At 48.6% G+C, this 13268-nt stretch overlaps 6 protein-coding genes across 6 annotated transcripts; 4 read left to right on the top strand and 2 right to left on the bottom strand.

Moving 5' to 3' along the window:
- Window positions 1-1887: 1887 nt before the first annotated feature.
- N7455_005211 (uncharacterized protein) lies at window positions 1888-2085 on the top strand (the record flags this gene model as incomplete). Its single annotated transcript, XM_065604982.1, has 1 exon — window positions 1888-2085. The coding sequence occupies one exon, from the start codon at window positions 1888-1890 to the stop codon at window positions 2083-2085; it is 198 nt and encodes a 65-aa protein (XP_065461882.1).
- Window positions 2086-4702: 2617 nt separating this feature from the next.
- Window positions 4703-6114, top strand: N7455_005210 (uncharacterized protein; the record flags this gene model as incomplete). Its single annotated transcript, XM_040955495.2, has 2 exons — window positions 4703-4780; window positions 4855-6114. 2 exons carry the CDS (start codon window positions 4703-4705, stop codon window positions 6112-6114), a joined length of 1338 nt encoding a protein of 445 aa, XP_040814260.2.
- Window positions 6115-6773: 659 nt separating this feature from the next.
- Window positions 6774-7376, bottom strand: N7455_005209 (DUF3602 domain-containing protein; the record flags this gene model as incomplete). The annotated part of the gene is made up of 3 exons (XM_040955334.2): window positions 6774-6949; window positions 7055-7258; window positions 7340-7376. 3 exons carry the CDS (start codon window positions 7374-7376, stop codon window positions 6774-6776), a joined length of 417 nt encoding a protein of 138 aa, XP_040814047.2.
- A 1379-nt stretch (window positions 7377-8755) lies between these two features.
- On the top strand, window positions 8756-9163 carry N7455_005208 (uncharacterized protein; the record flags this gene model as incomplete). The annotated part of the gene is made up of 1 exon (XM_040955389.2): window positions 8756-9163. The coding sequence occupies one exon, from the start codon at window positions 8756-8758 to the stop codon at window positions 9161-9163; it is 408 nt and encodes a 135-aa protein (XP_040814076.2).
- Window positions 9164-10658: 1495 nt separating this feature from the next.
- Window positions 10659-11790, top strand: N7455_005207 (presequence translocated-associated motor subunit PAM17). The gene is made up of 2 exons (XM_040955374.2): window positions 10659-11234; window positions 11306-11790. The coding sequence occupies exons 1-2, from the start codon at window positions 10692-10694 to the stop codon at window positions 11480-11482; spliced, it is 720 nt and encodes a 239-aa protein (XP_040814221.1). The 5' UTR covers window positions 10659-10691; the 3' UTR covers window positions 11483-11790.
- Window positions 11791-11867: 77 nt separating this feature from the next.
- On the bottom strand, window positions 11868-12998 carry N7455_005206 (enoyl-CoA hydratase/isomerase family protein; the record flags this gene model as incomplete). Its single annotated transcript, XM_040955453.2, has 4 exons — window positions 11868-12018; window positions 12069-12425; window positions 12503-12613; window positions 12676-12998. 4 exons carry the CDS (start codon window positions 12996-12998, stop codon window positions 11868-11870), a joined length of 942 nt encoding a protein of 313 aa, XP_040814135.2.
- Window positions 12999-13268: the final 270 nt, after the last annotated feature.

Raw genomic sequence — 13268 nt, 5'->3', positions numbered from 1 at the left:
CCCGATCGTGTGCCCAGGTGGCCCCCCTGATTTAATGATTACCTAGGCACGGAGTATAATTATTATACCATAGTTATAAAGCTGTAATTTACAATGTAGGGGGTAAAATAAATACTAGTACTTTAAGATCAAAAAGGCACTGGAGAACAGGGAATGTAATATACGAGGTAATTGAACCGGACTCTGCGGAAATTGGATGGCACCTGGGCATTCTGGACATGTCAATTATTAACATTAATATCTCAACTGTACAATTAGTACTTCGTATTAAGGATCGCATTGTTCAACCCCCGCGTGTTGATGGTCTCTTCACTATCTCTGAAGTGACCAGTTCTAAGGTTATTCCCAATTAAGCCGCCGTCATACCCGTTGGCGATGCGGACTCCATACCTATCTCTCTGGTGCGTGCTGACCAATCCATAGAGACCTCACTTCCTCCGACAGAGTCCAATTCTGGGTAGGCAATAATCTGATTTGGTTTGTCACTGCTCACATCGATGTGTCGCGTGTGATCTGTTTGGCGTGCACGTTCCCCAAAGTGGTACCAACTCCAGCACCGTCACTGAGGCACGTCGAAGCCGGGTCGCGCACTTTCCCCCTCGATTGCTTCCCCCCAGTCTTACCCCAAAACTACCTGCACCGATCGTTGCCATTCCCCTCTTACTCTGACAGTCGCCGCAGGCGACTCGAACTCAACTCAGATCTATTCCAATATCGATCATATGACTAGGCCAGGCGGTTGATATCAGCTGGAGCAACTCCCACGAAAGGTACAACGAGCATTTGCCGGATTAAAGGTGTTGATGCAGCATTGTGGGGCAGCGCCGGCCACGCCACCCGCCCCCAACACAGGGCTCACTCCCCACAGCTACCGGCCCGTCAACCTTGGTGCGTCAGAGCTTCATCGCTAATGGCAGTCTGATTACCTCGCGCGCCATCTTTGACCAGAGTGGTTGAATTCGCGAATGACCTCGGAAAAACAACTAAAGAGGTCACAGTAACCTTTGCGGTCGGGCCTGTGTGCGAAGAGTCGATCGAGTACACAGGCGCAGCTTAGATGGGGCTACTACCGGGCCACTTACGCTGAGATAGTAGACACGGCTTCGCCTTTTTTCGGATGACTACACTGATGCAAATAATGAGTATATCACGCCTGACCGTTTGGTCCAGTTAACAGGAACGACCGTCAGGTTCATGGCGGAACCGAGAAAAACGATCCCAACCAGAATAGCACGCTATCCCTACGAGAAAACGTCTCTACCCAGGCTCACAGCTATTCTTTTCAAATCAAACTAACCTAGCTGTGACAGGCGCGGGTGGCGGGTGGTCTAGCCACCTAGGACACGCACACAGACTCACCCCATTAGTTACTTGCATGTTTACGTTGTTAACGGGCTTAAATCGGCGCTCTTCCCTTATCGATATTGGGTTGAACCGAGTGGTGCGCATATTGCGGGGCAGTCGTACTCTTTCTGCAACATACCTTTGCGAGGAATTTACATTGTTATTTGCATTTGCATTGGAAGAGCGTCTTTAATCTTATGTGTTATCTCGAATACATGATCTTATCGTCGGCGTTAATTCCCCAAGCCAGCAAATTTAGCTTAAGGGTGGACCATCTTCGAAGCTAGAGGTTGTGACGTTGGAGCTAAGTCATGCGGCTTCCTCCCGATGTACCCTTTTCGGTCAATCGTGCTGTCGCGGGAGGTGTCAACTGAGTTGTGTTACACGGCCAATCGTACACCGGCAACTACTGCAGCACGAAATAGCCGAGCTACACTACATTCTATCTTCTTTCATTCCTACTCTGACAAACAGCAACTGTACGCTTCTTAATTTGGTCAATGCTGGTAAGATAACTTATTCGGGGAGATCTGGAGAGTTTAAATGTCGGTTTATCTCCGCTCAGGGCACTCTTATACCCGTCTTCCTTCCACCGAAGATTTCGCACTTCCTCGAGCCAAGGTTCAAGGTGGCACCAACAGCAATCTCAATCTTGATGGTGTGCAGTATTGGAGGAAACACACCCTCTGCGTTACCATTCGCGGCGGTGGAGCTTTGGAGTCGCGGCGTGTGTACAATTAAAATGGCGCAGCTGTACATGCCGTTGAAAAAGTCATTCGCGTGTTGACGAAATCCAATGATGTCCAAAATGTGTCCGCTGGCCAGACCGCCACCAAACTTCAATCCCTCAGTCTCTAAGCCAACTTCGATATGCAGACCAATCGCACTTAACACAAACTTGAGCGGAATATGCACTGAACGCCATGTTTTATGCCCTCTTATTCTGAAATACCAAACGCATCAAGTGGCGCTGTTAGTATTATCAGCACCAATACATATCTCTCAAACTTCCGGACCGGGGAGCAAGGCCTGCACTCCGCCATCAACCCTAAGACAGGTACGGAGTATGTGGTGATTATTTTTATCTTGGTAGTTAGCCAAATGATTACCACCGGACTAAAAGACACCGGAAATCCGCCTAAAGGCGCGTATCACGGAGGGTCGGATTACCTACGGAGTTCGGCTTTAGCATCACCCCGAACAGGCCCACTACAATCCTACACATCGCAGCAAATCTAAGCGATCAGAAAATCAACCCCTGGGGCGGATATATTGAACTGTCCATCTGACTCGCCAAATATCCAGCTACTCAACTGGAACCTTGCTCTGTCTGATACAGCTACTATTGCCGCCCAGCACAACTCATCACCTCAGATCATTGACCGCCTAAATGTGGATTGACGGTATTAATGTATTAACAACCTCGAATCCTGGCCGACTACCAAATTAAAAGCTTCAACTTGCCGCCGACCAGTAAATGTGGCTTGGTGGACGGTATCCTCTTCCATCCATAAAGCCACATAGCAAGGCGCCATCTCAATACGATTGCAGGTTGATCTCGCTACTCCCATGTCGATCCATGTAATTCCCCTAAAAGGGTTAGCACCAGATGACCTTCGATGTGATATATTACATCCGTCGTATCTTCGGTCAGATCTAGAATATGGCGCTGTCCAACATCCTAGCATTGACGCCACACCGCGCAGTGAGAATGCGCTTATTGGCAAAATGAAGGTGTCAGCCTCGAGAAAGAGGGGGCGGTAAATAAACGAACAGCCACCTGTCACATACAATTAGCCTGAATCTAGGGAATTTCGCACCCGCCAAACCTGAGCCATTACGCCGAAGTTGAACATTTACCAAAGCCGACCTAAGTGGGAAAATGATGCGTTGTCCTGCATCTCGGACTCAAGGGGTGGGTAGCCTCGAGGTCAGCATGATCAGCAATCACGCCATGGATGTACCCATTTACTAAACGACGCTAAAGCAGACTACCCCAGTCAAAACCATGTCCAAGAGTTCCAAGACCCAGACAAAGAAAATGCTGATGGGCGGTCCGCCCGACAGGGCCCTGGGGTAGATTGCATGCGAACTAACAACCCGGCCCCGGGGGGCCTAGGGGGTGGCGTGTTTATCACCCAAGTTCTTTGATATGCATGTTATATCTCGAAAGGATCTGGGCAGCTCAGATTTCCAAGGCTCCATTGACTGAAATAAGTAAAAGGGGAGCAAAGCTGACCGATCAATACAATCTAGGCTTTCCAAAATATTTCCATTTGGAATTCGAAGTCGTACTCCGTACATGCAGGAAAGACCATGCGGAGCCCGCGGCTGTGGGGGGCAATTATCCAAGCGGGTAAAAAACTTAGTCCGATGGGAATGCCATGCGATAACCAATTCTAGTAGCTTTCCTAAATAAGAAATAAGACAGGCTTAGAGAGAGCCTAAGGCGAAACTATGCTAATCGGGAATGAGCTTAGGGCATGGAAAGATCACGGGCTAGGATAAAGATATGTACCCGAGATGTGTCCACACTATGCATGGTGTAAGTGCATGGAACAAGGGTCCAAGCGCTTGCGTCTTACCCGATCGGGGAAAAGCATCGCTCGTCGAATGAAACTTATTTCGGATAGACTTGACCAGCTCCATATTACTAGTCCCAAAAGGCTTTAGCGTGGATTATTATAGGGGATGGTGGGGCTAGTGGGGTTTGCGGGAAACAGTTAAAGTGCATTTTCATTTATTTTTCTGGAATGTTGCTAGTGACTAGCTTGTGCTTATACCCTCCTAGGACAGAGTCCCGAACATCTCTCGCGTTAGTGCGCTGCAGGGTAAGTATTTGCTAAGAAAATATCCCGCATAACACATCTTTGCCGTTTTGCTATGGAATATAGTTTAGAATACGAGGACATTGGAAGTTTGAGCTTTTGAACGAGCAAGAAAGGATTAGACCTTAAATATTCAAAGAGCTGAATATTTCAGTAATTTATTAGACCTAGTATGGATATACCTAGGTAGGCACAGAAACCAAGTTGGCCATGAACGGTTCAATTACATATCACGAATACGACGGCCCCGCCGGCGGGTGGGCAGTAGATTATGTCATGAAGCACGAGCCATCCTGCATTTTCCGATTTGGGACACAGCGCCACTCTTACCTCTTTGGTGCTTTGAATGCCGATTTGGCAAAACGGACATATCAAAATAATTAACACCTAATCCCCCCCCTCTCCCACCGCTTCGCTAATATGACTTTTTCATGATATCAGGAAATCCTCCTTTCTCCTTCGGGTGATATCTGGAGGACTATGATTCAAGTTCACTGCAACCCCCGAATCAAATAAACAATCACTCTACGATGCAATCATGCGACTCAACATCCTCCTGGTCGAATAAGCGACGCCAGACAAGTATGCAAAGTGACCGGCGCGTTAGAGTATGACACCCCGTGCTTAAGGGTTCTGGGCCCGACCCATATCAGAGCTTTCAATTGATATATGGAGGGTCTAGTCCCCATTGCTCATCTCCCTCTCTGACTCCTGCCACCTCTCCCACATGTCCTCGCTAACCCAATCCTCACAGTATAAGGAACAGAGCTCACCCTGTGTGCATTGCCTGGATCGCAATATGCTCAGCCAGTCTCCGCCTCGACCCCGATTGACCCGGCTAGATAGCAAGCATGGGTCTTTCCTTCCCTCGACTAGCATTTCGCCATTATCTCCAACTCCCATGACAGAATCCTCGCCCTCGCAGTCAAATTCTCAACCCCGACAAGAGCACCTACCAACATGCCTTTCAACCCACATCGAAGAAACCCTTCACCTCAAAGACCTCGAACTGATGATGCACTGGTGCACAACAACCTACAAATCCATGGCAGGAGACCCTGCCTCCGAACAAATATGGCAAACAACCATCCCCCAGCTCTCTCTCCGCTATCCAGCCCTTCGCCAAGGCATCCTAGCCCTCTCAGCGCTGCACCTCGCCTCAACAAGTACATCTTCCCGACGCTGGCGGTACCTTGAAACAGCACGCTCGTACCAAGCACAAGCACTAGCAGGTATCCAGATCGAGGTCGACGAAAACGCACCAGAATCAGAAAGCCAAGCGACCTTCGCGCTGTGCTGCATAATGATCGCATTCACGTTCGGCTTCTGCCAAATCGACAGCGAAAATGGCTCAGACGAAGAGCTGCCCGACGTGCTGGACGAGTTCTTCGAGGTATTCCAGCTTACTCGGTGGCTGGTCAGCATCCTGCTGGCCTCGATGGAACGCATCACAACGAGCGAGCTTGACCCGCTCTTCCACCCCGAAGAACCGCTCCCAACAATGCCGGACATGTCGCGACTAGTGGTTCTCTCGCTACAACGACAAAATGACATAGAGGCTATGCGGGATGCGACGCACCAGACGGATCTGTATGACTCGGCCATTGAACATCTCAGCCACGCGCTTGAGCAGTTGATGAAGGGCGGCGAGCCGAAGGTATTTGCGTTTTGGTGGAGTTTCCGTATCCCTGCGGAGTTTTTAGAGCTGCTTGAGGCGCGTCGGCCGTTTGCTCTTGTTGTTCTGGCGCATTATTCGGTTATTTTGCATCATCTTAGGGGTTCGTGGTGGATGGGCGATTGGGGGAATAGGATTCTGCAGGAGATTGGGGATATTCTTGAACCGGAGTGGCAAGATCTTATCAACTGGCCGATTGATGCGACGGGGTGTTTCCTTCCGAGGACTGACGCGTGCGTGCGAGTGGTATCCCCGCTTAGCTTTTGATGACGAGGTTTTGCATTTGCTTGTGTGGTACCATTTTCAAGTGGCTTGATTGAGCGTGAGCGATGCATCTAATGAGATAATGAAGCATGTAATTAGCATAGATATTTGATTGTATATAGCATAGTTTCTTCAATTGAGACAAGGATCGCTTGTCATGGGAAGTATATCATTTCTCGGTGTTTAGGAAACAATTCCGGGAAACACAGATTATCGTTGCAATACACATCCAAGCGTATGTCAATAGAGGAAAAACACAATCCCACCCAAATGTATCCCAAGCGCCGTTCTTTTCCTGGTATTCCATGATAGGTATGAAGCAATTCCCGAGTACGTGAAGCCGGGAACGCTGATTGGAGAAACCGTGCGAAGAGAAGAGAAGAAAATAAAACAAAGAAAAAACAAAGACCACAAACCCACAAGTCCGATCGATATATCCCGATGGAAAGAAAAGAAGATTCTCCCATTCGAAGCAGCACTGCCCGCAGTGGTTGCTCGGACAATCACCTCTTCCCGGATCGACACTGCAGCCAAAGAAGAAAAAAGCAAATATTCTTCACGGCCAATTCCAGACCGAACATCAGCCTTCACCGAGTCCTCTCAACGAAGGATAAATCAATCGTAAACCCAAATCCACCCCACCCTAAATCACCATAACCATCTTAAGAAGAAGAGGAAGAGGGGGAATTCCTCCGCAACTCCTGTCTCTCCTGTTCAATCTCCTTAACACGATCCTTAGATTGCGTGCGCACGCGAATAAGCTCCGCCTCCTGCTCCTGGATCTTCTTCTCAAGCTCTTCCTCTTCAGGAGTAGGGATATAAGCATTTGCCGCGCCGCCTATGGAAATAGCATATCCGTTAGCGGCTGTAGCTTTCGTAACCTTGGAAAAAAAAAATCCCAGGTTGCATTGGCTCTATATATCTTGTCATGGCTAGAACATACCTCGGCCTGTGTGGTGGGGGATCTGCTGGGCGCGTAGAGGCGGTGACTCGACGTCTTGGCTCTCGCGCGCAATTTCTGGTCGCTCTGGGTCGTTGTGTACCATGTTTCCTGAGCCGCCGCGGCCTGTTGTGTAGACTTCTTGCTTGATGGTTGGTGTGACGAGGTCTTTTGGTGAGGGCGCGGGTTGTTGCCGGGTTATATTACCTGGGGTATAGTGGGTTAGTTTAATGGATTGTGGTGTGGCGCGTTGGGGGAGATCGCGGAAGGGGGGTGGTTGTCACATACCTGCGCCTCCGCGGCCATAGGAGATGTTTCTTGACATTGTGTAGACAAGAAGATCGAAGACTGGGGAGTTGGGGGGCCTCAAATGCGGAAGTTTGAAGTTTGAATGGGGCCGAGGGAGCTCTGTGGTGGGGAGAAATTCGCAATTCGCCAAATGACGACAGACTTTTTTTTTTTTTCTTGGCTCTTTGACACTACCAAGTATGGACATAGTAGGGATACGGATATATTCTTATCTCTGTCCAATATTTAATATCTATCTCATATTTTATCTATTTCTTATTCCAAGGTTCTTATACTCTTATTATATTCTATATCTATGAGCTCATAGATATCTGAACTTATTTCCGCGCTAAGCCAATGAGGTCAGGGTCTTCCTTATCAGCCCTCTTATGCGCCATCCTAATCCGGGGTGAACTTTAATCGAATGGCATGCATTGCACTTTCTATTGACCTCAGTGCATAGTGGAATAGGTTGGCTATCATTAACATCCCCATTCCTTTCACCAAAGTCAGCCTGGCCATCACCAGCTTCATACCATTCATTCTACTAACTAGCCTCGTCAATATAATGTAGCAGGTAACCTGGTACTTTTGCTCGCAGAGATAGGTTATTTGCGGCTTCCCCTGCCATAAGAATGTGGCCGATTCATCAGCTAGGGAAAAACCACATTGGTATGTATCAGGTCATACACCTTATATGCTTTGGGCATATATAGGTGCCAGTTTAATCACAACCAAACATGATTCGCCGGCTGAAGAATAACGTCGCCATGGCCCATAACTTCCAGTATGGAAGACGTCGCCAGTGACAGCAAGAACTGGTAACATAAAGTCTTGAAAGCTGACGAAGACTGAGCGATGAGGGCTATGTAGGTACTAGTACCCGAATCAAAGACTTCTGCTGAGAATCATCTGCCAATTAACATTCCTTAGATATAGTATATTTTCCTCCATGGACAGTGTTAACCTTCAATAAGGTATTTGTGAACAGATTGTTGCACCTATTATATGATTTTTGGAGGGTGGTCTCTGCTAGCTGCGAATTGTGAAAAATGTGCATAAACTGCATTAGCACTGGGTCGAGATTGCTGCTGAACTGGAATAAGCCGACGAATGATCTGGGTGGAAGTGGTGTTTGCAGAAGCAGTACCAGGTCACCAAGTTACACATCTGACAAGATGGGCCGAGAGGGCCACGTCGAAGTGCATGGTTGAATGTGAGATTGAGTTGATGGTGTTAGAAGGTAAGACTGGACCTACGAATTCACATGTAACCCGGAACCAGCCAATGGGGAAACCGACATGCCCAGGTAGTTTTCCGCCGGCCGCTCTCGTCGGAGACTCTGAACTTCCTGTACACACTAAAATTGGCCAGGTCATTGCCTCTGTGAATGGTTGACCAATTGTCTCCGCCGTGATGTGCGACACTGTTGCCCTTGTTGGCTCAATGACTGCCCTTGTCACATTTGTAGAGCCGCAGGGGGCCCGGAATTTCGTGGAAGTTGCGGGAAGTGATGGGTTCTATATCGAATCCAGAAGGTATGAGGTGCAACTGATTCGCTCCTCTGCATATCCGATCAATCCAGCAATATATGGGCTAATCCGGTTCCACGGACATTCCCGGAACTTGGCCATCTCTAGCGCCGATAGGGATAAGGCACTGAACAACAAAATCTATGTGGCCCTCTCAAGGTCTTCTGTCGCTGCTAGAGTTGAAGACATCGGTGAACATGATGGCCCGGGTGAAGCCATTTACGCTACCCGACCATCAAGTAGTTCAGGCACTCAATATGTGCCTGCATACATCAGGGACAAACTTAACTAGCCACTTGTGAATATTCACATCACGGTTGACAATCTCGCGGCCAAGGATAGCCGCGTCAATAGAGAGAGCTGCTTGTCTCATTCATCGATTTCGGTTTTGTTGTGGACGCGATATCCAGATAGTTCTCAACTAAAACAGCTACTCAATCTACTCAGAACAAAATGAAAGCGGACGACGCACTTTGACATATATGCTCTAGCCATTTTTGAACTATAGCCCAGTAAAAGCAGTTCATGCACATTGTATTATCTCTGGCACTTTCAACCCTTTCCGAATATATCCTGACAAAACCAATGTTGTGTCATTCTCCTATTTGTTTACTATTTCTGCCTGATGGACTAGGCCTGTGTTAATCAGCATATATAAACTAACCAATCCCTTCCAAGGTGGTTTGTGGAATTGGAACCTGTCCGTTCCTCTCTATATAACTGTCAACTATAATCGGCATCTCTTCGCCAGTCAAGAGTTCTCTTCGTATTATACACATCGCACCCCCTATATTACCTGTAACCCAACAAAACACCCGGTCATCTTCCGCAGTGCGCATAGCGCCTAATGACCTGCCTCTGGAGCAAATTGAGCTCCAGCAATTTTCGAGCCATTCAGTCCATCAAGCGAGGTTTGAATCCATCCTGGGCCCAAACCCCCCATTAGAGAGGACAAAATTTCAGCTTCAAAGCTTCTTCCATAATGGGGTCCCATTCTGGGGCATTTACGACATACTGGCTTGTTCTTATCTTCTATAAGCGCTGCCCCCAATCGCGTAACGACTCGAAATTTCTACGTTCCTATAACGGCTATGCATGCTAGATGGTGCGTTACTCTAAGCGAATTGGCCCCGAAGGGCTTGTATCCTATAATGTACAACTGTGCATGGGCTAAAGATAACCTAGGTAAAGAGATGTTTTTAGGAGCCTCCGTTACGGGCTATATCGGTGGAAACCGATGCGAATACATACATAGGAAATTGGGCCCAGGTACTTGAAGACGTCCGATGGGCCTTTGCAAACGTCGGACCTATGCTTATGAGCGATTACTCTACGTATGACTGCCCCATAACCAGGTCGAGCAGAAAGTCAATGTGGTTTGGGAATTGTACGGAAGTTTACCCCTTCCTACACGCGTTGGGCAGCCAATTTACTCCGCCGTGATTTGCGACAATGTTGCTCTCGTCAGCTCAATGACCACGATGATTTCACTTTCTGTCCAACACTGGACTGCCCCTAAGAATACTTGAGATACCAGACCTCGACTTGCTACAGACAGCTCCTTGTGTTTTGAAGAATCAACTTTTTCTCCCTATCAGCCATTTACCCCGTATTACCCTTGTATCGTCGTGTTATCCATATTCTCTAAGCAATTCGGCCTACAACTTATTTCCTAATATATCAGATCGTGATGATGTCGATTGTCGCTCTTCCAGTCGCGGACCCATTCCGCTTACATAACCCGGCTCCACCTCCAATTCTCACTTCACCTCTGCAAGACTTGGAATCTGCAATTAAGCCAATTCCAATTCTTCCCCAAAATGAACGCCAATCCCATCAGCATGTCCATCCGCACAGCCATGTCTCTTGGCCGACTAAACCCCGCCGCGCCCTCGCTCGCCGGCGCTCTTCGTCCTCTCCATCAGACCACTTCCAAGCAGCTCACACGCCTTAGCTCCACGACAGCTCGTCCGGCCGCCGCAACATTGAACCTGGACTCCCGGCCGCACGCCAAGGCCGCGTCGCCATCACCCATTGCTCTGCGCGCAAACTCGACCTCAGCACCTGCCAACAAGGAAGTCAAGCTCGACTGGGACTCCTTCTTCAAGCTCCGCGCTTCCCGCCGCCGATACTCCCTCGTCTCCTCAGTTGCCAGCTCCGCTATCAGCACCACAGTCGGCGTGCAGGTTCTGTCCGGACAGGATCTTGAACATCTCGGCGCTACGGTTATGGGCCTTGATCCATTTGTTGTCCTGGGATTGGCCACCGCCGCATGTGGTGCTGTCGGATGGCTTCTTGGACCGGCTCTCGGAAATGGTATTTGGGGACTTGTGTACAGGAAGTACAAGCCCTCTGTCAATACGGTGAGTAGTTGCAAAACAAAGCGGCGATTTATGTCTGGTCTGTGCTAATGTGTTTTGTTTCTGTTGTGCAGAAAGAGAAGGAGTTCTTTGATCGCATTCGCCGGTTCCGTGTCGATCCATCAACCAACTCGATCGCTAACCCCGTTCCCGATTACTATGGCGAGAAGATTGGCAGCGTGGCGGGCTACCGAAACTGGTTGAAAGATCAGAGGGCTTACAACCGCAAGCGCCGCAACTTCATTGCCTAATTTCTTTTCTCTTTCCCTCTTTTCTCTCTTGTGATATTGGAGCATTTCTTTTTTGTTCGTGTCAATATGGTTGAAACTCTTCGAGTTCCTGTTCAAAGCCAAATCTGGTGACTTTCTTTTTTGTCCGGGCCGGTGTTTATTTTGTTACAATATCATTAGCGGTCTTGGTAGCTGGGGCATTGCAATATATTGGGAATGACCTTTGATAACGCGGTCAATGTATTGCTTATTTTCGTGACATTGTTAAGACTTAGATTCTTCGGACAGTCTTGTGTGCACTAAATGAAACCCAAAAGTGCTATCCTCAATCATTAACATCCCCTATTCTCTACCTCTTCAAAAGTACTAGCCTCGCTATTACTATTCCCAATGCCAGGCTTTGGATTTACAGCTTTGAAGGCGCCTTTGCTTTAGGATTCCGGCCAGTATCAACCTCCGTCCACCACGGCACACTCGGCGGCGGGTTATCATCAAGGTTAGCCTTGAAGTTCGGCTTTCGCTTCTCAAAGAACGCCGCAACGCCCTCTTTCTGATCCCTGTGTGATAGTAAGTATCCGCAACCAGACTCTTCATGTATTTCACTTACTCCGATCCAAACATATGATTGATAACTTTCGACTCGATGAGATGAGCAGCCTCCGCCGACCCAGTATCACGCCACATAAGCGCACGATTGAGGTACGACGAAGCTGGGCTCACATTCTCGGCAATATCAGTGGCTAGCTCGAGAGCACGCGGTAGGACCTGCGATGGGTCGGGAAGGATCTCATTGAAAAGGTCGCCGAAGTGTTTGGATGTAGGCGGGAAGACTCCTCCCGTGCTGACGAGGTAGCTGGCGTTTGAGTGGCCGACGAGACGGGGGAGGAAGTATGAGGAGCATGATTCTAGGGTTATACCTCGTCGGGCGAAGACGAAGCCGTATTTTCCTTTTTCGTAGCCAATCCTAGAAGGATAAGAGATATGTATGTTAACTAAAGGGCTCTGGCGCGGGTGTATTTTTCTGGCATGCGATTGACGTACCGGATAATCGCTGGAAGAGACATAGTCATACCGACTCCAACGGCTGAGCCTTGCATTGCTACAATTGTTGGCTTGCGGCATCTATGGATCGCCAGTACCACTCGTCCACCACTGTGTTGGATTGCTTAGCAAGAGTATATATATATCGGACTAACGGCTGGACGTCCTCTTACCCATCACGATGGTCCACCGTCCTGCCCCTACCACCGCCGAAACCAATTTCAAGGTCTGCACCAGCGCAGAATGTCTTTCCTGCGCCCGTCAAGACGACAACCTTCACGCGCTCGTCGACATCGAACATCGGGAAGAGCTTCTCGAAATCCACGACCATTTGCGGAGTGAACGCATTATGTTTAGCAGGACGATTAAGCGTTACGATGACGACGGGGGTGACTGCAGGCGTGCCCGGGGGGTAGTGAGAGACGACGACATGGCCGGTTGTTTCGACCTTTTCGTAAGAAGATGGAAGTTCGATAGGGCTGGGATCGAAGATCATGATGGATGTTGGGAAGTATATGGTTTTTGTTCAAGTAGATATAGTCCATGTGCTTAACTACAACCTTCCTATATAACATTTCTCGGTTATATTCTTCAACCGTTCAATAATCGCAAACAGCCTACATTCTAAGCCGCGGCTCGGCTGGACTGGCTTGGCGTGGAGAAAGCTGGGGGATCACCATCACCCCGCTGCGGAGTCGTGAATTTCGATATTGGCTTACACCGGGTAAGGTTGTAGTCTGTTTGATATCCTTATACCAGGTATATT

This window comes from Penicillium solitum (assembly GCF_028829755.1).
Source record: "Penicillium solitum strain IBT 25940 chromosome Unknown utg000003l_segment0_segment0, whole genome shotgun sequence".
Classification (NCBI taxonomy): Eukaryota; Fungi; Ascomycota; class Eurotiomycetes; order Eurotiales; family Aspergillaceae; genus Penicillium; species Penicillium solitum.
This window is presented reverse-complemented; position numbering and strand designations above follow the sequence as displayed.